The sequence below is a fragment of the Triticum urartu genome, chromosome 3, assembly GCF_003073215.2.
Source record: "Triticum urartu cultivar G1812 chromosome 3, Tu2.1, whole genome shotgun sequence".
NCBI lineage: Eukaryota > Viridiplantae > Streptophyta > Magnoliopsida > Poales > Poaceae > Triticum > Triticum urartu.
In genome coordinates, this window is record NC_053024.1 from 29659238 (window position 1) to 29684043 (window position 24806).

The window sequence follows — 24806 nt, forward strand, 5'->3', positions numbered from 1 at the left end:
CTCTAATAATGAAAAGCATCACACTTTTATTTACTTACAACTCAAGAATTACAACTCGATACTTAGAACAAAATATGACTCTATGTGAATGCCTCCGGCGGTGTACCAGGATGTGCGATGAATCAAGAGTGATATGTATGAAATTATGAACAGTGGCTTTGCCACAAATACGATGTCAACTACATGATCATGCAAAGCAATATGAAAATGATGAAGCGTGTCATAATAAACGGAACGGTGGAAAGTTGCATGGCAATATATCTCGGAATGGCTATGGAAATGCCATAATAGGTAGGTATGGTGGCTGTTTTGAGGAAGGTAATAAATGGTGGGTTTATGGTACCGGCGAAAGTTGGGCAGTACTAGAGAGGCTAGCAATGGTGGAAGGGGGAGAGTGTGTATAATCCATGGACTCAACATTAGTCATAAAGAACTCACATACTTATTGCAAAAATCTATTAGTTATCGAAACAAAGTACTACGTGCATGCTCCTAGGGGGATAGATTGGTAGGAAAAGACCATCACTCGTCCCCGACCGCCACTCATAAGGAAGACAATCAATAAATAAATCATGCTCCGACTTCATCACATAACGGTTCACCAAACGTTCATGCTACGAGAATCACAAACTTTAACACAAGTATTTCTCAAATTCACAACTACTCACTAGCATGACTCTAATATCACCATCTTCACATCTCAAAGAAATCATCAAGTATCAAACATCTCATAGTATTCAATGCACTTTATATGAAAGTTTTTATTATACCCGTCTTGGATGCCCATCATGTTAGGACTGGTTTCATAACCAAAGAAAACTACCATGCTATTCTAAAGACTCTCAAAATAATATAAGTGAAGCATGGGAGATCAATAATTTTTATAAAATAAAACCACCACCGTGTTCTAAAGAGAAATAAGTGAAGCACTAGAGCAAAATTATATAGCTCAAAAGATATAAGTGAAGCACATAGAGTATTCTAATAAATTCCGATGCATGTGTGTCTCTCCAAAAGGGTGTGTACAGCAAAGATGATTGTGGTAAACAAAAAAGCAAAGACTCAAATCATACAAGACGCTCCAAGCAAAACACATATCATGTGGTGAATAAAATTATAGCCTCAAGTAAAGTTACCGATAGATGAAGACGAAAGAGGGGATGCCTTCCAGGGCATCCCCAAGCTTAGGCTTTTGGTTGTCCTTGAATTTTACCTTGGGGTGACTTGGGCATCCCCAAGCTTAGGCTCTTGCCATTTCTTATTCGAAAATCCATCAAATCTTTACCCAAAAACTTGAAAACTTCACAACACAAAAATCAATAGAAAATCTCATGAGCTCCATTAGTATAAGAAAACGAACCACCACTTTAAGGTACTGTAATTAACTCATTCTTTATTTATATTGGTGTTAAACCTACTATATTCCATCTTCTCTATGGTTCATAACCCCCGATACTAGCCATAGATTCATCAAAATAAGAAAACAACACACGAAAAACAGAATATGTCAAAAACAGAACAATTTGTAGTAGTCTGTAGGTTTCGAATACTTCTGTAACTTAAAAAATCCTGAGAAATTAGGACGTCCTAAATAATTTGTATATTGATCTACTGCAGTTAGAATTGGTATTTTATCGCTCTCTGGTAAAAAATGAAAATTATTATCGTTAGCGCATACTTTTTTCCAGCAAGCATAACAATCATCCAAGAAGATCCTAAAGCCTTTACTTGGCACAAACACTAATACAACACAAAAAACACAATCATAACAGAGGATAGATGATTTATTCATTACTAAACAGGAACAAAAGCAAGGAAAAAATAAAATTGGGTTGCCTCCCAACAAGAGCTATCGTTTAACGCCCCTAGCTAGGTGTAAAAACAAGAATAGATTTAGGTATTATCATCTTTGATAGGCAATTCTTCAATTGAACACTTATAACCCTTAGGAGGTTCTTTATTTTTGCAAATGATCAAACTCCTAGGTAGGAAATCAAGAAATTCATTTGTAGCAAAAGGTTCCTTAATGATATCTAAAAAGTTGGGGTGAACACTTATTGATTTGAGATCTTCATTTTTCTTACTAGAAAATTCACCCTTATTTTTAGGAACATAGATAAATTTGGCAACTTTGGTAGGAGGAGGATTTGAGGTATTTTTAATGGCAGAAAAAGCGGACCCCAAGTTGGTAATAATTTCTTCGAGTTTATCAATTCTAGTGGAATCTTGATCTATCTTTTCATTGACTATGGGTTCCTTTTCCTTGAGATTTTTCAGAGTAACTCCTACCTTAGATCCATATTGAGTAATTTGGTTGTGGATCTTTTTATCCAAATTTTCAATTAACTCCACGGTGGCAATTTTATTTTCAATAATATCAAGCCTTTGCATCACATGTTCCAAAGTTAAAATAGTTCCATTGACCAAAAGAGGTGGTGGGCCTAATGTCAAGAACATATCTATACCAAGGAGTGATGTCTACGTAAAAATTGCGAAGAAGAAGAACAGAAGTAGATTGCTTTTTAATAGATCTATTTTGAGCATTGCAAATTCTATACCAAGCATCTTTTAGGTTTTCTCCCTCCCTTTGTTTAAAATTAAGAACTTCACTATCGGGAGTGTTAACAATGATAGGAGAACTGGCCATGAGGGCAAATAAACGATCTAACACACGGGCACACAAGAGGCAAGCGAAGAGAAGCGAACGGAAAAAGGGGGAACGAAAAAGAGGCGAATAAAACGGCAAGGGTGAAGTGGGGGAGAGGAAAACGAGAGGCAAATGGCGATAATGTAATGTGAGGGATAAGAGTTTGTGGTGGGTACTTGGTATGTCTTGACTTCAGCGTAGATCTCCCCGGCAACGGCGCCAGAAATGGCTAGTTGACGGGAGATCAAATCTTGACTTGACTTGGTGCAAATATCCCCCGCAACGGCGCAAGAAATCCTTCTTGCTACCTCTTGAGCATGCGTTGGTTTTTCCTTGAAGAGGAAAGGGTGATGCAGCAAAGTAGCATAAGTATTTCCCTCAGTTTTTGAGAACCAAGGTATCAATCCAGTAGGAGACTACACACAAATCGCCTAGTACCTGCACAAACAAATAAGAACCTTGCAACCAAGGCGATAAAGGGGTTGACAATCCCTTCATGGCCACTTGCAAAAGTGAGATCTGATAAAGATAATAAGATAAATATTTTTTGTATTTTTGTTGTGTAGATTGGAAAATAAAGATTGCAAAATAAACGGCGGCAGAAATGGCTAGTTGACGGGAAACAAATATGATGTAAAGTAGACCCGGGGGCCATAGGTTTCACTAGTGGCTTCTCTCAAGATAGCATATATTACGGTGGGTGAACAAATTATTGCCGAGCAATTGATAGGAAAGCGCATAGTTATGATGCTATCTAGACATGATCATGAACATAGGCATCACGTCCGTGTCAAGTAGACCGAAACGGTTCTGCATCTACTACTATTACCCCACACATTAGGCAAGATGACATGATGTAGAGGCATAAACTCATGCAATATGATATAAACCCCATCTTTTTATCCTCGATGGAAACAATACAATACGTGTCTTGCTGCCCCTACTGTCACTGGGAAAGGACACCACAAGATTGGACCCAAAGCTAAGCACTTCTCCCATTGCAAGAAAGATCAATCTAGTAGGCCAAACCAAACTGATAATTCGAAGAGACTTGCAAAGATATCAAATCATGCATATAAGAATTCATATATTGTTCATAGATAATCTTAATCATAAACCCACAATACATCGGATCTCGGCAAACACACCGCAAAAAGTATTAGATCAAATAGATCTCCAAGAACATCGAGGAGAACTTTGTATTGAGAACCAAAGAGAGAGAAGAAGCCATCTAGCTAATAACTATGGACCCGAAGGTCTGTGTGATACGTCTCCAACATATCTATAATTTTTGATTGTTCCATGCTATTATATTATCTGTTTTGGATGTTTAATGGGATTTAATATACCTTTTTATTATTTTCGGGACTAACCTACTAACCAAAGGCCCAGTGCAATTGTTGTTTTTTTGCCTATTTCAGTGTTTCGTAGAAAGGTAATATCAAACGTAATCCAAATGAAATGAAACCTTCGGGAGAGTTATTTTTGGAACAAACGTGATCCAAGAGACTTGGAGTCGACGTCAAGAAAGAAACGAGGTAGCCACGAGGCAGGAGGGCGTGCCCAGGGGGGTAGGCGCGCCCCCCACCCTCGTGGGCCCCTCGTAGCTCCACTGACGTACTTCTTCCTCCTATATATACCCATATACCCCGAAAACAGCCAAGAGCACCACGAAATCCTATTTCCACCGCCACAACCTTCTGTACCCGTGAGATCCCATCTTGGGGCCTTTTCCGGTGCTCCGCCGGAGGGGGAATCGATCACAGAGGGCTTCTACATCAACACCATAGGCTCTCCGATGATGTGTGAGTAGTTTACCACAGACTTTCGGGTCCATAGTTATTAGCTAGATGGCTTCTTCTCTCTCTTTGGATCTCAATACAAAGTTCTCCTCGATTCTCTTGGAGATCTATTCGATGTAACTCTTTTTTGCGGTGTGTTTGTCGAGATCCGATGAATTGTGAGTTTATGATCAAGATTATCTATGAACAATATTTGATTCTCCTCTGAAATCTCTTATGCATAATTTAATATTTTTGCAAGTCTCTTCGAATTATCAGTTTGGTTTGGCCTACTAGATTGATCTTTCTTGCAATGGGAGAAATGCTTAGCTTTTGGTTCAATCTTGCGGTGTCCTTTCCCAGTGACAGTAGGGGCAGCAAGGCATGTATTGTATTGTTGCCATCGAGGATAAAAAGATGTTGTTTATATCATATTGCTTGAGTTTATCCCTCTACATCATGTCATTTTGCCTAATGTGTTACTCTGTTCTTATGAACTTAATACTCTAGATGCATGCTGGATAACAGTCGATGTGTGGAGTAATAGTAGTAGATGTAGAATCATTTCGGTCTACTTGTCTCGGACGTGATGCCTATATACATGATCATGCCTAGATATTCTCATAATTATTCGCTTTTCTATCAATTGCTCGACGGTAATTTGTTCACCCACCGTAGAATATGCTATCTTGAGAGAAGCCTCTAGTGAAACCTATGGCCCCTGGGTCTATCTTTCATCATATTATTTTACTATCTATTTCCATAGTTGTTTACTTTGCAATTTTTATTTTCCAATCTACACCATAAAAATACCAAAAATATTTATCTTATTATCTCTATTAGATCTCACTTCCGTAAGTGACCGTGAAGGGATTGACAACCCCTTTATCGTGTTGGTTGTGAAGTTCTTGTTTGTTTGTGCAGGTACTAGGTGACCTGCGTGTTACCTCCTACTGGATTGATACCTTGGTTCTCAAAACGGAGGGAAATACTTACGCTACTTTGATGCATCACCCTTTTCTCTTCAAGGGAAAAACCAACGCAAGCTCAAGAGGTAGCACTATGGTAAACTACTCACAGATCATCGGAGAGGCTATGGTGTTGATGTAGAAGCCCTCCGTGATCGAATCCCCCTCCGGCAGATCACCGGAAAAGGTCCCCAAATGGGATCTCACCGGTACAGAAGGTTGCGGCAGTGGAAAAGTGGTTTCGTGGCTCCCCTGTATGTTTTCAATGTATAAGAGTATATATAGGCGAAGGAAATAGGTCGGTGGAGCTACGAGGGGCCCACGAGGGTGGGGGGCGTGCCTGCCCTCTGGGCGCGCCGCCCTACCTCGTGGCCGCCTCGTTGCTTACTTGACCCCCACTCCAAGTCTCCTGGATTGCGTTTGTTCCAAAAAAGATCCTCGCGAAGGTTTCATTCCGTTTGATATTTTTTTTCTGCGAAACACTGAAATAGGCAAAAAATTAGCAATTTGTACTGGGCCTTCGGTTAATAGGTTAGTCTCAAAAATAATACAAAAGTGCATATTAAAGCCCATTAAACATCTAAAACATATAATATAATAGCATGGAACAATAAAAAATTATAGATACGTTGGAGACGTATCACCTGGTGCCGCCAGGAGCGCCACTCGAGCGGGGTCTTTTCTCTATGGTACCAAATTTTACCTCTGTCTCTTCATCCGCCCTTAGTCTAGTATTATTGTCAAATCCCAAACTTTATCTTCTCTCTTTAGCATCATTTGACGTTTTTATTTTCAACTTTAGGAAATCAATGAAATGGTCCTCATGTACTGCGAAAGATGGCATATTGTCTGCTTTTAAAATGAAACATTCTCACGGGCACTATTCAAGGAAGAAAAAGAATACAGTTAATTAGCAAATGCCATATGTGTAGACCGAAGAATGGTAAACACTCAAAGGTAGTTGCCGCACCCATTACTTATTTTTCTTTTTTGCGCCTTGTCGCACCTATTACTAACCGCAAGGAAATTCCGCATTACCTATAATGGTTTGCATCGCCATGGGGTGGAACCCAGGAGCACAGGACGAAGGCAGGATGGGATAAGGGAGGGTGTGAAACCTAGTAGCCCTGTTCTACGGAAAAGGGAATGGTAGAGAGAAAGGACATACCATTCCGTATAGAAATTTGGACAAGCTTTGTGTAATTAATGTTCAGTATTAATGTGCGAACAAAAATGTTAACAATTTTCAACATGATAACTGCCGTGGTGTACTGACCGGGAACTACTTACTTACTGAAGATCACATAAGTGCGACTTTTGGCATTTAATGAAGAAGAATGTATTCACAATCAGAGAGGTATGTTCCGGTTCTTATATGATTATGGGTTATAATTTAACCGTTCTTATCATGGGTTATAAAACTGAAAAAATTATTAATTATATACATAAAATTAATAAATAAATGTGAAACTTCATTGTAAATTCATCTTTGTCACTCCATGTAAGACAAGCGATGGTTAGAGGAGGGCGACGAGACCTAGTTTGTCTCCACTGTGGTCTTCTCGTATGGTCCTATGGCGATACGACGTAAACCCAATGGATCTCTCTCAATCAAAGTGGGTTCTCCCTAAATCCAATTGTCCAAATCAGAATATCAAACAAATTTAAATACAAAGTTCTACAGATTAAAGATAACTGAGAGACATTAGTTCAAGAGCATACCTGTTTGTTAATGGCAACTATAATCTTAAATCTCAAAGCTGAAATACTGCATCCTTGCAGCTATGTCTCCACTGACAAATTGACTTCTTGCTAATAGAGAAGCCCAATGATTGGTGGTAAGCAACAAAAATGTCCGCAATATGGTTACTGCAATGATACTTTCTTTTTTATCGTATGCCCACAGTATCGTACAGTAACACACCGGTAGTATCCACTTCATCTGCAAATAGCAAGCAATAAAATTTAGCAGAAAATAGCATAATTTATATATGATAAATTGTATAGGTTGTACAATCTTTTATTTTGAGGCAAACATTATGCAATTTGTACTCTGTACTACTAGCCAATTCACAAGATATATAGTGCAGTAGCAGCAATCGATCATCATTCTCTGTTCATCCTCTTTCTCAGGACCAAAGCAAGCATAGCGCCAGTCAATCAACCTTATATAAGGCCCTAATGAAAAGTGAAAACTGGGAAGAAATAGCATCACCTATAATAGTTAATATTCTGATCATCTGATGCAGACTTGGGTACGAACCGTGGCATTAGAATTTTCAATGTCAATGTCCACAACAGCCCAACTGAAGCAGCATGACTAATCAATATATTTATTGGGTGTCATACAACTTAGAATAATTTTAAAGTATTTTTCATGTTTTCGTAACAAACCCAATTGAAGCAGCATGAGTAATCAATAGATTTATTGGAGCTAGCAAAGCGGTGAATATATATCTTACACCTGCTATTTTGAACAGTTGATGATCGTGTCTTATTACTATTAATTAAACGACGTTCTCTCCTTCATTGTCATGGAGAGTACGTACGTCAGTGCAATCTCAACGAATCCGAGGATCATGCAGAAATTCTCATCCACTTCTAGCTTGTGTGCCTGGTGTAAAATATAGCGCAAGGTCTGCAGGTAAGCGATTATAGGAATCCAGCAGATATAAACCATCGTCGCCCACAAACCTGATGTACATCACTACTCCATGCTATGTCCATTGGACAATCTAATAAGCCGATCTAATTGACCTCGGCAGAGCTGATATTCATTGTCAATCCAGGAGAAGCATGCCAACACAGCGGAAGCAGCATCCATGTATGTTCGTGACGAATGGCGGCGACGTCGCCCACCTCCTTACAGGATGAGGCAGCTCTCACCTCGTGGCAGCGGCCGTCCGTCCTCAACAATGAGTCGACTCCTGTGTCCTTGCCAGAGGAGGTTCTTAGATGCGGCAGATACATGAGGAATCATTGCACCATAGTGATAGAGAGGCCACCATCGACGGCGGTCTACACGATCTATGCGGCCATGGCCACAGAGATGCTCGATGTGACAGCGGCAAAGGCGACCACGACTCTTAATCGAACAACGCCGGATCAGACCGAGCTCTTGGAACCCTCGATACCTAGCGAAGGTGCTGACGACACGATGCCAAGGAGGATGGTGGCAGCCTGCAAGGAAAGGCCGAGCGGCCCATCCCCTGCGTGAGCGTGCACGAGAGACATAGAGTGAGGGAGAGGGAGGAATCCAGGATGGGATAGGGCACGAGGCTACGTGGTGGCGGCGGCGCTCGGACTTTTCGAGCGGTAGGGCTGGACGACAGAAGTGAGATGAGGCGTCCGCATTTTTTTGTTACTGCCATTGGATAATATTCGATTACAAATTAAGTAGGTACATAAATACTTCAATAATGAGATAATATTCCATAAAAATTAAGTAGGTACATAAATGCTTTAATAATGAGATTTCTTAAAATTGGTTATTTGTTTCCTAATTAATGTGATTGAACGATTTAAGGTAATTAATATAGATTTGATCTTTAGAGATTGATCGTGATTGATTCTTTTACATAAATGTATTACTAAATAACTTGCGTCAGTATGGAAAGTTCCGATCCGTACAGATTTTTCTCGTTGTGTGAGAGGGTGATGCGAAACTAAACCGATGAGGTAGCGGAGGGGATGAAAAAAAACCAGCAAAATAAAATGGTTGAAAGTGGTGAGACGAAAATAAACCGTGGACATTATTCAATCAACTCAGATATCTCTACTCCTAATGGAACAGTTGGTATTCTTCGCTGATCAATTTTCGTCCCACTAGAAACGGTTTTTTTGTCCTCAATCCCACCTCCCGCGTCCCCTCGGTTCCCACCTCCACCCTCGAACCAGGAAAATAATCTAAGACGGTTAACCTACGAAAAATTAGCCAGACGTTTCCGTGCGTTGCGAACGAGCGAGCGAAGCCTTTGCCCTCGAGCGACGCCACACCAGACCCTTCGCCCTCGCAGCCGCCACCGATCCCCTCCCTCAAACGCCGCCGCCCGTCGCTGCCGCCCCCGCCACCTCCCGTCGCGGGCAGGTGGGAGGAGCCCTGCCCGGCCATGGCGACACCGCCGGTGGCCTCCTCCTCCCCCTCACCTTCTCTCCCTCTCCCAAGGGAGGGAAGAGAATGGAAGGGATCTGATTGGAGCGGTGGATCTGCGCCCTTGCCGTCTCTTCTTTTCTTCACCGATTTCAGGAGGAGATCGAAGTGGGAGGTAGACGAGCAGGAGCGCCGCGTCCGCGACAGCGATGAGCGACGACCCAGGTAACGCTATCTCCCTGCCGATGCCCCAACCCATCTTCTCCCCGTAGGCCTGTACTTACGCGCCCCCAGGTTCTCCTCTCCCATGGCAGGGGTCGGCGAGTGGCAACAGATGCGGGACACCAACTGGTGGCTCAACGGACAGCGAGAGGCGGGACACCAACTGGGCGCGCCTCTCGCGGCCGACTTCCACGGCGGCGACGTCGTTTACCTTGGCGCCTGCTTCTTTCCGACTCAGCGATCCCCGCGGGCACCGATGGACGGCGACGGGCAGCACGTGCGGCCGCGGAGCCGCGCGCTCCTGACCGACGACGAGGATGACGGGACGTACGCCAGCGACGTGTACAGCGGCAACCTCGCCGCCACGGGCGGGTCTCGTGCTGGCCGGATCTTGGTGAGTTCCTTCCTTGTGCGACTTGGTTTGTTCATGGGTGTGAGATTGAGAGCAATTCTTCTTCCCTTCTTTCTGAATCTGCGGTTTCTAAACGATTGTTTGCGACCAAATGCAGGGGCGGTAGCAGTACTTGGTGCAGCGCCGCCGCGGCGACTACGGCAGCGTCGGGGTCATCGTCGTCCTCATCCGCACAGGGAAGCTGGACTGGGAGGTTTGCTGCTTCCGGTCGGCAGACGATGGCTATGACGCTATGCCCAGCACGAGTGCTAACGCCATCACGGCCGGCACCACTGGTGAGAGCCTCCTTGGGCGCATGTCTCTAACTGCACTTTTGTTATGCAAGAAATTTTAGTCTTGATCCATCACTGGGATTGTTCATCTCTATTTTGTGTGGATAGGTTACAAGAAATTTACCCTACAAAAATGTTGAAATAAATTGGTATGTTGCTAGATAGGCTAACTAGCTAGGAAGCTGCGAGCTAGATAGGTTAACTGAAATTGTTTGACTTTAAAGTGTTACAGATCAGCTGCCATCAGTCATGTAAATAAGTTGAAAGGAAATCATGCTACTCTGATAACTGGATTCCTCTTTAATTTCGTGGTATGATCTTTTAGTACGTAGCAGACTAAAACCGAGTCTGAAAGTAGTCATTCTGTGCATTTTAAACCGAACCAAAAAAGCATACCGAAAATAAAGCGAACCGAACCGATTTTATGGTTTTTATGGTTTCTGGTTTCGTTATGGTATGAACTTTCAATACCGATTTGAACTTTGGTTTTTATGGTATATACCGAAAAGGTAAGATTTACAGTCCGTGTAAACGAGCCGTATGTCTTATTGTTAGTATCTCTACTCCTAATGTCTCATTTGGTAGTCTCCGTTTCTACGGTTAATTTTTGTCCCACCTCCACTGGTTTATTTTCGTTCTCCATCCCACCTAACACATACACACGTCTGTGCTTGCTTGCTGATGTGTGTGTGTCGATGCGTCCCTCACGTGCTCTCCCGCCAGGCACCAGCAGCCGTTTGGTGTGCTCTCCGGCATGCTGCAGTCGAAGGGTCGAGCAGGAGCTATGGATGCCAGCAAACAAGCCTGTGCAGATGGCAATGCATGTGAGGGCTCGCATCCTCATCCCCATCCCAATCTCTGACTATAATACTATAGATTAGATTATATGACATGCATTAGTTGCTTACCTTTGTAGCTGGCATGCACATACACCATCGTTTTCTGATAATTAACCATATTATTTTGAGTGATCAAGATAAAAATTGTATCATACTAATCTATTATGGTTGTGATTTTGTTATTATCCCGAAACAAAATACTGTACTGTAAATAAATCACAATTAGAGATTCTATTTTTGAGAGGTGCTATATGTTTTCTTTTCACAAACAGTCACTGGTTAGTTTTTATACATTTTCTTTCCAGTCGTCGTAATAAATGAACTAGTTTTTCATATCAAATTGTGAGATGAAAATTTTGTTTCTTTGTGACCTATTTTACATCAAACACCGCATGGAGTTTGAAGCCGATTTCAAATAAGTGGTGAATATGTCTTATTCTCATAAATACAATGAACAAGATATTATAGCCATTTGTTTTAGTGGAGAAGACCGTGTTGTACTATTTCCTTACTACTCCCCTTTTTAAATCTTTCCATATTTCCTTTGCAGCATAAGAACGTAATGGTATATTTCTTGCTCTGGAATTCTAACCACACAAATGTTTAGGTGCTTTTATATTCCTTTTACATTTTTTCAAATAGTATCTGAAGTATATGCTAATCTTCCGCAAAACAGTATAGTTCTTTAAAGTAACAATTCATGAAACAAGTTGTCCTGTGGCAGCACACATGCACCTTTTTATGTACTATACATTTACCATGTGATTTCTTTTGTGATGCTTATTTGTTCGTTTTTATAGTTTTATTTTATTTACCTTCTCTTACAGCAATCAAATCGGATGGAGAACATCACACAACAGGTAAACATTCTTGTATACTGATATTGAAAAATTACATCTTTGTTTGATTCAGATAGTTTTTAGCAAGAGGATGGATATACTGTGATGTTATTTCTGATTAATAATTTTTTGGCAAAATTTTATGATAAGCCTTTCTCCAGGACATAAAGAAAATGGTGGCACTTTGGGTTTTGAAGACGCCGCCTCGCGTAGGACTACGAACATGGGACGCTCAGTTGAGTTTTTCTTAACTCGTCAGGATTCTCATGCTGCAAATTTAGTAACGGGGCAAATTTTTTGGTGTCCTGGTGTGTTTGCGGATTGATGAAAATTTGGCGAGGGAGATCATAAACCATCGCTCGCTGCAGCACATCAATTGCTGAATTCGTTTGAAGGAGCTGTCAATTGTTGAATTCGCTTGAAGGAGGTGTGTTTGCTCTCTGTTCCCTTGAGTCAATCACCATGATTTTACATTGAGACGATGTTTCTTCTTCAAAAGGGGATGATGAACAACATGGGAACAGGGAGGAACTTTACCCGCCTGTTATAGACTAAGCACTAAAAGCATGCTTGCATTCACTTTAGCTTGTTCATTCTGTTATAGGGCAGTGCTTTCGTTATGCGTATGATGCTTTCAGTTTATTGAAAGATTTGTTCCAAGGATAAATTCTGATCTTTTGAAACTATGTTTTTTTAGTGATAACCTTTATAAGTTGGACTGTTTATGGGCGCTGGAAGTCTTGTAATAACCGTTGTTGTACATACGTTTATCATCATAAGAGAGATAATATATTCTTTTGATCCTCACAAATTTTTGCAGATGGAGCTCGTTTGGCTGAATTTGCTACTGAGCTGCCACATTTTGAGGGCCTGCAATTGAAGAATACAACACTTGAGATAACAATTGAAGAATACTAGAGTAATAATAACTACTGCAAGATTGATGTATTTTCTTTTTGTTGGAGATTTTCTGCATCTTTTATGGACGGTAACATTTGAGATAACAATTTGATGTGCTAACCATCAAGATCAACTTTGACATGTTTGGTCTCTAAAAGTTACTATTGACCATCATTGGTACATCCTATAAGGTATAGTAAGTACTATGAGTAACTTACCAGACATTGACTGTAGAAGTTGCTATCCAACTCTTGTGAAATCTAACCATGTTATTCATTTACGATACCTGTACGTATGTGGTACACAATCTGAAATAGTAGAAGGGGAAAATAAAGCATTAATGTGGAGTATGTTCCAATGGAAATCTTCAGGAACACCTTGAAGGTAAGCATCATATGATCCTTCACGTCCATTCAATCTATGTATGATAGGTGCAATCGTCTTTTAAAATTCTATGTTACTGAGTTCAGATATATGCAGGTCTGAGTGCAATTTTTCTTTAGTTCTCTGTGAGCTTAAAAATGCAACTGATGTGGCCCATGCAACTGAAATTAAAAACATGGAGAAGAATCATAAAAGATCTTGCTGAAAATGCCCTCGTTCCGCACTTCGTGTGGACAGGCAGCGCCCTTTACCTTTGAAGTCTCGAAAAATGGTCTGGGTGATGCGGGTGCCTCAATGCTTGATGCCATGTTCTGTAAGAGGCCAAGGTACTATATTTTGTCCCTGATGCATAACTTGCATTGATTTTTTGTAAACTGTCCTTTTAGAGGCAATGATGAAAATGATTTTTGTGCATGAAATAACAAACCAGTTCAGTCTTTTTTATGCAGAGATCAAATTGATTTTTGTGCATAAAATTCTTCTTTGTGATACAAGGTCTTCTAATCAGTTTCTGCGCTATGCTTGAGGTACCAGAAAAGCATATGGGCATCAATTCGACAGGGTTTTGCATTATGTTTCATGCATATGTGCGCATAGACTCGATTCTTGTAGGTCCTGAATTACGTGCAACTTTATGTTATGGGTTAGATGAGTCAAGATCGATGATTTGAACTTGTTATCATTCCAAGCAGCTCAGCTCACTGAAATCTGAAATCCAAATATGAGCTCAATGAATATTGATTGCCTCTAAAAGAAATGCTTAGGTTTTTATGTTTTTATTCAGTTTTATTTAGGGTTGAGTAGTTCAAATTTATTTTTTCAGGAATTTTTGTAGGGACCGTGTGTGTGGCACTTAATATTCGTCTTTGTGTCTTGTTTGCGCACTTAATATTGGTCTAATTTTTGTTGCATAGGTTGTATTTGGGTGTCCACGCGCTACAGGGAATTACTGTGCGGAGTAGTAAGAATTGATTTAAACGTAGAGCCTAGACTCGCACTCCATGAGCATCCATGGCCGGCGAGACAGGACACTCGACCCTCGGCCTCTGTTGAGAAGGATCGTTCCACTGTGTCCGATTTGTAGTACAGAGCAATCTCATTCCTCTGAAGTTCCTATTGGGAAAATGGGCAAGATGTGTTTGGTCAGTGGTGCTTTGTTTTTGAGAGGTTAAGGATATGGGAGGGAATAGATTCTTGTTTGTTTTTGAGAGAGAGGCAAGGAGGAGGAAAGCGGTAGAGAATGGACCTTGGACCTTTGGGAAAGAATTACTAGTCATGGAGGAGTTCGATCCGGCAAAGACCATAGATGATTATAAGTTTGATAAAGTGCCAATCTGGATTAGGATCTTTAACGTGCCGCTGGGTCTGATGTGCAAAGAATTGGCAGAAGATATGGGTGAGAATATTGGTGATCTGATAGAGGTGGACACAGGAGAGGATGGGACAGCGGTTGCGCAATGCTTGAGGGTCAAAGTGCGGATCATGGTGAAGGAACCTCTTATGAGGGGAATGTTCCTAGACGATGAGGAGGATGCCGATGGGGACATAGTGGTCAAGGCAAAGGGGGGAGAGGAGGAGGAAGAACCAAAAATCTAGTGCCACTTTCAATACGAGTTCCTCCCGGACTTATGCTACACATGCAGCATCATGGGGCATATTGACCGTGAATGCAAGACAAAGTTGAAAAGGGGGGAGGTGGCTGAGTATGGGAGATGGCTACGTTACTTGCCAGAAGCATATCAGGGCGGTGAGGAGAGGGGGAGGCAGGCTATGGAATACAGTGGTGGAGCCAACAGAAGGAGGTACGGATGGACCAATAGCAGCGGCAGGTCAGGAAGCGATGGTCCTTCTTGGAGGAAGAATACAGAAGGGTCTGAGAGAGGCAGTGGGAATGAACGCCAGAGGACTGATGGGGAGGAGGTTACCAGCCCATTAAAGATCAAAAACACGACCGGGGTAGCCCCAAGCAGGAGAACTGATGTGGCGAAGCAGCTGGGGTTCCAGAGCGATACAGGAAGTGGCGGACAGGTTAAAGGACCCCAAATCATACAAAAGGGAGCCTTAACTGTGGAGGTAGTGGAGGGGGGTCCAAAAGAAGGAAGGGGCTTGATCAAAGGAGTGGGTCGGGTAAAAGGAGGGGAGAACGAAGTTAGTACCGATGAAGCAAAATCGAAGGCCGGTAAGGTGGGGAAGGGGGTACGAGGTCAATCAGCAGATACAAGTGGGCTGGCCGTTGTACATAATGCAGGTGAGAAGCAGAATTCAATGGGGAAAGGGGGGAGGTACAAGAAGAAAGGAAGGGAGGGAAGGGTTTTGGGGCATGCAGATAATGTGCTCCTGGAGAAGAAGAGAGGTGGGGATGACATGGTGGTTTAGGAGCTGAACCCGGAGAGTAAGAAGAGCAAGTTAGAAGGGCACGGTGCAGATGGTGTGGAGGTCACAAACAATGCTAAAGTGGGGCTGTCGGAACAGCCCTGCGTGCCCCAATGAAGCTTATCTCCTGGAATTCCCGGGGGTTGGGGAACGGCCCGGCGATTCGTGGTCTTCTGGATCTCCAGAAGAAGGAGGACCCCGATGTTCTGTTTCTGTCGGAGACGAAGATGGAGCAACGTAGACTGGAATGGTTAAGGTGGAAGATGAATATGACTTGTTTGATGGTGAAGAACTGTGAGGGTCAGAGTGGGGGGTTGGCCATGTTCTGGAAGAAAGAAGTGAACCTGCGCATTGTGGGTTTTATGTCCAAATATCATATTGATGCGGAGATTACTGAGGAGGATGGGTTCAAGTGGAGGTTTACGGATGTTTATGGTGAGCCGAAGATGAGTGAGAAAGTTAAAACCTGGCGCCTCATGAGGAATCTGAAACACCACAATAATAAACCGTGGCTTTGTGCAGGCGACTTCAATGAGGTATTACATAGCTGGGAGAAGGAAGGGGGGGGGGGTTCCACGCAGCCAGGCATGTATGGATCGGTTTAAATCAGCCCTCGAAGAGTGTGAATTAGATGACCTTGGCTTTACTGGAGATGCGTTACTTGGAGGGAATAACAACCAGGCTGCGTGCGATTATGTCAAGGAGCGGCTGTATAGGGCTGTTGCTACGCAATCATGGCGTAACCGTTTTCCTGCTTACAAGGTGATCAATGGTGATCCGTTCCACTCGGACCACAGACCAATCATCATAGATACAACCGGGGCTGCAGCAATCAGGAAAGGAGACCCGCAGAATCGTATGCCCAGGTTTGAGGCAAGATGGCTAGATGAAGAAGGATGTAGGGAGATAGTGCAAAATGCGTGGGGGAGGAAGAAGAATATAGAAGGGAAGGAAGTAGCAGGAGCAGCTAAGGGAGTGCTGAAGGAAGTTTTTGATTGGAGCAAGAACGTTCTCGGCGACCTTGAGAAAAGAATTCATAGACTGAAGAAGGAGCTCGAGGCTGTAAGAAGGAAGAGTATTGATGACGAGCAGGTTCAGAGGGAGCATATGCTGCGATTTAAATTGAGTCGGCTGGAGGACCAGCTAGAAACATACTGGAAACAACGGGCGCACATCAATTGGATGAAGTGGGGAGACCGAAATATGAATTTTTTTCATTCAGCCGCGTCAGAGAGGAGGAGGAAGAATAGGATCAAGAAGCTAAGAAGGGATGATGGGGCTGTGGTGGAGAGGGAGGAGGAGCTGAAGGAAGTTGTAACTAATTACTTTATGAATCTGTTCACTTCTCATGTAGGTGGCCGGCATGAAGAACTACTTGCACGAGTGAACTCTCGTGTCACTCCCGATATGAACGGCCTCTTGCAGAAGGAGTACACGCGTGAGGAGGTATATGAAGCGCTGCAAAGTATCGGTGACCTCAAAGCTCCGGCCCGGATGGCATGCCAGCCGTATTTATAAGAAATGTTGGGACTTTGTGGGTGATGATATTGCTACGGAGGCCCTTGCAGTACTCAATGGGGGGCCGATGCCGGAGGGTTGGAACGAGACCTGTGTTGTGCTGATACCTAAGGTAAAGAATCCAGATAATATGAAATATCTTAGACCAATCAGCCTCTGCAACGTCGTCTATAAACTGGTCTCGAAAGTATTGGCAAACCGTCTCAAACAAATCCTTCCTGATATTGTATCCCCCAATCAGAGTGCCTTTGTACCCGGTCGATTAATTACGGACAATATCCTGCTAGCATATGAATGCACACATCTTATGCAGAACAAAAGGAGAGGCAAGGAGGGGCTTGCGGCGGTCAAACTCGATATGAATAAAGCCTATGATCGCATTGAATGGATCTTCCTGGAAAAGATGATGCGGAAACTGGGGTTTGGCGAAGAGTGGATTGACAGAATTATGCTATGTGTATCCTCAGTATCCTATAGGGTGAAAGTGAACGGAGATTATACGGATGTGATCGTACCACAGCGGGGTCTACGGCAAGGCGACCCTTTATCACCGTATCTTTTCCTCATATGTGCAGAAGGATTTTCTTCTCTGCTGAATGTTGCTGAGGCGGATGGAACATTGAGTGGGATACGCATTTGCAACAATGCACCGAGCTTTAATCATCTATTATTTGCGGATGACTCACTAGTACTCATTAAAGCTACAAGCGAGAGTGCTATGGCTTTGCAAAATGTGCTACAACTGTATGAGGATTGCTCGGGGCAAGTTGTAAACTATGATAAATCATCTGTTATGTTTAGTAAGAATACAAGGAATCCGAGGAAACATGAAGTGCTTGGACTGCTGAATATTAGAGCTGAAGCGCGTAATGAGAAGTACCTGGGACTACCCGTCTATGTTGGCCAAGCTAGAAAGCAGACCTTTGAGTATCTGAAGGAGAGGATATGGCAGCAGATACAGGGGTGGCAGGAGAGGTTGCTGTCCAAAATGGGGAAGGACGTGTTGATTAAAGCATGTGCCCAAGCTATCCCTACTTTTGCTATGTCATGTTTTGATTTGACCAAGACTTTGTGCGAGGAGATTGGCACGATGATATGTCGATTTTGGTGGGCAAAACAGGACAAGAATAACACAATGCATTGGCTGAGCTGGGAGTTATTGACAAGACCAAAGAAGGATGGGGGGATGGGATTCAGAGATATATATGGCTTCAATATCGCTATGTTGTCACGGCAGGCATGTCGGCTGCTAACTGCACCTGACTCCCTGTGCGCTAGGGTCTTGAAAGCTAGATACTTTCCGCGCACATCAATTCTTGAGGCAGAGGCTCATCCGGGTATATCATATACGTGGAGAAGTATTCTGAAGGGGGTGTCACTTTTGAAGGAGGGTCTGATACATAGAGTTGGAGATGGAAGCTCGGTCAAAATCTGGACGGATCCATGGCTGAACAGAGACGGACCAAGAACTCCATCCACCCCCAGGGGAGGCTGCCTCCTCACTAGAGTTTGTGAACTAGTGGATCCAGACACACAGACTTGGGATGAAGCTTTGGTGTGTGACATTTTCAGTCCGGAAGAGGCTAGCATCATCTTGGCAACTCCGGTCCGGGATGATTGGGAGGACTGCTATGCCTGGTATCATGATAGCAAGGGAGTTTTCCCAGTTAAATCGGCTTACCAAATTTACATCAAGATGAGGGATGCAACACTACCGGGGACCTCGACCGTCTTGCCAAACCGATGGGAGTGGTCTGACATCTGGAAGTTACCGTGCCAACCAAAAATCCAACAGTTCGTGTGGCGTCTAGCTCACAACAGCCTACCACTGAAACTGAATATGAAACGCCGGGGCATCAACTGTGACACTGTGTGTGTTTGTTGTAAACGGCTTGATGAGGATGGAGCTCACCTGTTTTTGAAGTGCAGACAAGTGAAGATAGTGTGGCGTTCTTTGCAACTGGAGCATATTCGAATGCAGATGTGTACATGTATCGATGCACATGCAGTGGTGAATACTGTATTTCAGCTACCAGAAGAGAAAAGGATTCTGGTGGTCTGCCTGCTATGGCGATGGTGGAACTGGAGGAACAAAACAAATGCGAGCGAAGCTGCTGGACCAATAGACAATCTTGCTGGGGAGATCAATCATTGGGCAATGGATTCCCTCGCCCTATGCCGACAACCTAGTAATGCGAACTATAAGCGCATGGCCCAGGAATGGCAAAGGCCCGAGGAGGACTGCCTGAAAATTAACTGCGATGGCGCATTTTCAGCGACATCGTGCACAGGCGGCTGGGGCTTCGTCATCAGGGACCATGTCGGAGATGTACGAGGGTCTGGAGCAGGCTACCTGCACCATGTGGCCTCTACCGACGTGCAGCTAGCGGAAGCATGTGCTAGAGCACTTGAGGCTGCATCAAGCTGGGGAATGACCAATGTGGAGGTGGAACTGGACTGTCAGGTGCTTGTCAACGCTCTAAGAAGCCCTGAAGCTGATCTCGCCTGGGAAGGAATCCTGTTTCGGGAGATACGGACCTTCGCTCAGCTGAACTTCAACAGAATTAATTTCTCTTTTGCCCCGAGGGTGTGTAATCATCTCGCTCATGCTTTAGCTGCCTTTGGTGCTAGGCGTCAAATAATCCAGGAGGTTTGGTCGGAGGACCTGCCAAATGATGTAAATGTGCGATCGGCCAGCAACTTGGCTGGACCTGGTTAATCTATGGAACCGTAGTGTTCCATCTCAAAAAAAAAGTGGTGCTTTGTTTTTTAGGCTATGGCTATGATAACTTGATGACACCCCTTTGTAGTACAGAGCAATCTCATGCATTTGTCCTCCATCTTCAGGAACATTTATTAGTGTACAATGGCCAAGCAATTGTTTAAAAAAATAAGAAACCTGGAATTGAATTGCTAAAACATGGAATTATTCTGCTTATTTGTAGGTTAATGTATGACTATCACGTTCCCCACCAAGTGAAATGTGCTATTTCACCACAAACATTGACGAAGTTATGTTCAGTGCAGGCAAAATGGATAAGTCTGTAACTGGAACTCTGGATAGTTGATCCTCTGACTGGCGAAAAATTTATCAAAGTTGCTGAGGTTCAGGAGTCTGAAATTAAGGTATTGATGCTTTGGGGTTCTTATCTTTTCATTCCCATGTTACAATGCTATGAGTGTAATTTGGTCTTAGTATCTATCAACTTTTCCCAGCTCAAAAAACAATATATTTTTCGCCAGGACAGAGCTCAAAATACAAAGACTGACTTTTCCTTGTCTAAATTTTACTGATATTAGCGTGTGTGTATTAGCTCTGATGTGTGTTCTAAAAAAATTATGTAATATTTTCATGTTGCAGCCATTTGTGAATAGTTTATCTAAATGCCCAAAACCCACTTAGAGCTCCAGAGAGGTCTTGTTTTCTTGTACTATGGATTTAAGGTGATTCTCAAGAGGAACAAGTCGCCATGGACCGATGAGATCGAGAGACGGCTCCGCGGTTGCGTGGAGTGGCGGCTGAGAGGAGAGGCAACAACAACCCGTTGTCCGTGACGGCCCGAGCGTTTGCGAGAGGGGATGGAGCGGGGGTTGCATCGTCACGGCCAGTTGCCGGAGTGGATGGAGTGGTGGCCGCACGGACGCGCTCCTGGAGGTGCCGGTATGCACCCTGATTTTGAGCCTGGGAGGTTCCTTGCTCTGCCCTATCCTCAAGGGTGTTCATCTACTTTGGTATCGTGCTCTGGAGTCAGGACGATGCACTAATGCAGGTTTGATTCTTTACTTTTCTTTTGTTTTATTTGTATGCATATCCCTGAATTTTGTGAGCCGTGATTTAAATGTTGTCGTGTGTGCCATTGTGTCCTATATAATTATTCTATTGAAGCACCGCTGCAACCCAGTTTGTTTATCAAATTGATGCAAGAAACAAACTAATACATAGAGAGTATAAATTTATTGCATTAATCTGTATATCCCTGCACCTAGCGATAGGTAGAGATGGATAAATTTTGTAGCTTTTTGATCCCGGTTTTTCCTATTGAAATTATGGATTTGGAAGCTAATCATGGAGTGTTTCGATTGCCTGCTTACGGAATCACAATGAGCACAAGTCTGCAACCTTGAAGGAAAACCCGTTGCAACTGATGACATAATATTACGTCGCAACAAGAATGTATAGAGCTGCAGAGCTCTGTGGATCCTTCTCTTCACAAAAGGTGAGGTTTAAAGTTCATGTTTGTGCTTATTGAAAAACAAAGAAAGAGACGAGTTGCTTGATATATTGACAGGTATATAGTGTAACAAAAACACGCTTATAGTTCTAACATGAATTTGATTGACTTGGGAGTTGTGACATGCAAGTATTTTATGGTTGATAATTCTGTACTACTTGTTATATTGTATAAAAATAGTCTCTGGTTTCATCTTCTTTGATGACATATTTTCTATAACAATTGAAATGCATTATGCACATGTTCTTTTTATTGTGGTTCCATATTTTTTTCAAATTTATATATTCTCTATGAATAATAACATAGATGCATGTTCTTAATCTATTTTAGATTTTTGTTCACCCGAAAATGCAGTATAGATCTGCCATTGACATTTTTTTGAAGCACTGGGTGAACATTTGCCGAGATGCTGATAGGAAAAGCCTTTTTGTTTCCTCATAAAATGTTGCCCATCAGTTATTAAACTTAATGGATGCATGTTGTGGGCTTGATGACCATGTACACCTTTTTTAGTTAGAACTGTGTCTGCTATGGATCTATCTTGCTTAATACAAAGAACTCTGCATCCTTAGGAAACAAGAGGTAATGTAAACAATAGATTCTCTTGTGAAATTGCGATTCAGCCTTGGGGCGTGGATGGCGAGAAGCGGAGGCATGTGCCTAGAGTAGCGGACCATAATGGATTGATGAGCTGATGTCACGTGACGTACTCACGTGGCGGCTTGTTAGGCTCCGGCGGCTGGAGCCATCATCGACCATGATGCCACGCCAGGAGCACAAGGGCTAAGACGAGGACATGTTGGTGCCGATGAAATAAGGTTTATTGGGTCGTCCTCTTCCAGCAACATATTACACAATCTATTTAAGCCGATTGATTCTCTTTGGTACAAATGTCCCTCATTTAGTTGATGAAACTCTACCTTAATAAAATTAATTGAGTTGGGAACCATAACATATATACATCTATGACTGGTATCTATTTGGCTATATTAAACTGACAATTTATTCTTCTTACCGGAAGGATATGTCGTGAAGATGATTAATTCTACAAACTATACTGCTAATTCATCGGAAATGACTACCAACTTGTTTAATTCCGCATGTGCAGGTGCTGCCGGTTGATGGGGGCCTAACCATGAGTCTAACTGAAAGTGAACGGGAGCGATGTGCAGAAAAAAATCTTAGCACATAGGCTGAATTTGTATAGTACTTCGAATTTATTAGGCAGTACCCCCTCCATTTGTATATCACTTCCGAATACAAGTTCAGGTTATTAGGCAGTACTATTGAATTTAAGGATTGATACTTGAAGATTTTAAAAGGTTACTAAATTTTGTACCAAGTCTACTGTTATGTATGGGAAGAACATGCGCTAAAATATTGATAATGCAAATGAAAGTGATCGTTTGATTATTAAATCATGCCACTAATAAGATAATTTCTTGTCACTTATTTCTTCACAAATTTCCATTGTTCAGGTTCGACTGATTTGTTGAGCTATTTTAATTTATGTATGAGAGAAATGAAATACTTTATGAGTTGTATGTCGAAACTTTGATCAGTTCGTTGTGGAATAATGTCGGTGATTTGGATTCTTAACTAATTTATGATAGGCTTCCCTTTTGGGGGCTCTCATTTGGTTTTATGTTCTTTTTTCTTACCAGATAGAAAGATACTTAATGTTGGTATCTCAGAGTTTTACTTACTAGATATAAATAGAAATGAGACTTATTTATTGAGAATTTTATCTGTAGTTTGTGTCAGTGCCCTCATACTTTCTCACATGAAACCTTGAAGAAAAGCATAATGAATGATATAAAAATGTTGATGGTGCGGAAAAAATATAAAGTCGAGGGTACAAAAGTATTAGGATCTTCATGCCGGCGGATGTAGTGGGTTGCATTGATTGCAGTTACTTCTTTGCCGTTATTTGTTGTTACTGCCATAGTTCATTTTTTCGTGCTTATCATACCTCATGAATACACTTGAGTGAAATTGGGGATAGTATATATGCATTCTTCCAGAGTTTTCAAGAAGGACAGCAGAGAAATATTTCTTGGGGCTGTGACATAGCTGTGTGGTACTTCTACATCTGTAGCATTTACAGTTCATGTACTTACAGCTTAATGCAAGCATTGTGATTAGTTACAGATTTCCTTTGATTTAAATTTCTAAATGTTAACAACAATGACAACTTGTGACATGCCTAAGTTTAATTTTCATTGAGAGAGTGGGCGATGGATTATGAGATGGAGCGAAATTAAAATCCAACTGATCTGGCCATGGCTGGTTGTCACAGAATCCTTGTGATATGTTCTACTTTGACTTGGAATGTGCGGCTATGATAATGTAAGTGATGAGTTTTTTTCCCGAATCTTCTATGGGAGGTCAGTCAGAGGTGAGTTGTAGACCAAGAGCTGGTGGGCAGCAGGGCATGCACGCGCACGAAGAACAAATCTGAACCACGCTCCTGCTTCTATTGGTTTCTACATAGAGCGTCTAGCTTAGAACTTAGACCAGTTGGTCGCTGTCAAGGTCGCCAAGGTGGTCTTACAGCACCGCCGTGGAGATTTCTTGTGATTTTATGTAGGCAAGCCGCAAGCGGTGGTGGTGATTTGCTGGGTGGTGTTGCTGCTTTGGGGAGAGACGATGGTCCTGTTGTGGGGATAGCCAACGACAATACATTGACTACAGACTCATCGCGGACTCGTAGTGAACCTGGCAGGTCTTGACGTTGTTAGAGTTTGGATTGAATGGTTTTGGGGGGTGGTGTGCTTGGTTGGGTTTCCATGGAAGAATGTGGCCTCCCCGTGGATCTGGTCGTGGCCATCACAGAGGACATTGTCGCCCTTCCCCGAGGAGCAAGGATAGTGCAGGCGGCAGCAGGGGTTAGGGGTAGATGCGGGGAGGGATGTCGGCATCTGTTTGAGGTCATCGTGATGAAAGCCTTGATGACCCGTCTGTATCAATGGAGGTGGAAGAGCATGAAGTCGATATTGGATAGGAGTTTGAGTTCTTGTTGGCCTCGGATGGTTCCCACTTTAGGCTCCGTTCGGTTTGCAGGGAGAGAGAACTAAGGAAAGAAAACTTTGTAGGGATATGGCTGATGGCTACCGGATTGCCATGGAGTCTAGAAACACGGGAACCAAAAAAATTAGACTGTTTGTGTTGCAGGAAGATACGCCTATGAAGCAGTACATGACCACAATATTTTATGTCTTTCTGAGTGGAGTACAATGCATGCATGAAGTTTTTTATTGAACTGGTCACCGGCTTGCCTCAGGCTTTCGTCAAAACATGAGATCTGACTGGATTCTATCTTTCAAGCA

The 24806-nt window shown here is 42.7% G+C and overlaps 1 protein-coding gene and 1 long non-coding RNA gene across 4 annotated transcripts; both read left to right on the top strand.

Moving 5' to 3' along the window:
* Positions 1 to 9355: 9355 nt before the first annotated feature.
* Positions 9356 to 10391, top strand: LOC125547793. 2 transcript variants are annotated; one of them, XM_048711564.1, is made up of 3 exons: positions 9356 to 9711; positions 9781 to 10102; positions 10218 to 10391. In XM_048711564.1, the coding sequence occupies exons 1-3, from the start codon at positions 9506 to 9508 to the stop codon at positions 10224 to 10226; spliced, it is 537 nt and encodes a 178-aa protein (XP_048567521.1). In that variant the 5' UTR covers positions 9356 to 9505; the 3' UTR covers positions 10227 to 10391. The 2 variants fall into 2 exon arrangements, with proteins under 2 accessions (XP_048567521.1, XP_048567522.1); XM_048711565.1 differs by having other exon boundaries at positions 9801 to 10102.
* A 1811-nt stretch (positions 10392 to 12202) lies between these two features.
* LOC125542542 lies at positions 12203 to 22895 on the top strand. 2 transcript variants are annotated; one of them, XR_007297942.1, is made up of 6 exons: positions 12203 to 12497; positions 12891 to 13354; positions 13451 to 13680; positions 20690 to 21462; positions 22050 to 22295; positions 22586 to 22895. It is a non-coding gene; the product is annotated as an uncharacterized LOC125542542 (long non-coding RNA). The 2 variants fall into 2 exon arrangements; XR_007297941.1 differs by having other exon boundaries at positions 12205 to 12497; positions 22050 to 22895.
* The last annotated feature ends 1911 nt before the right edge of the window (positions 22896 to 24806 follow it).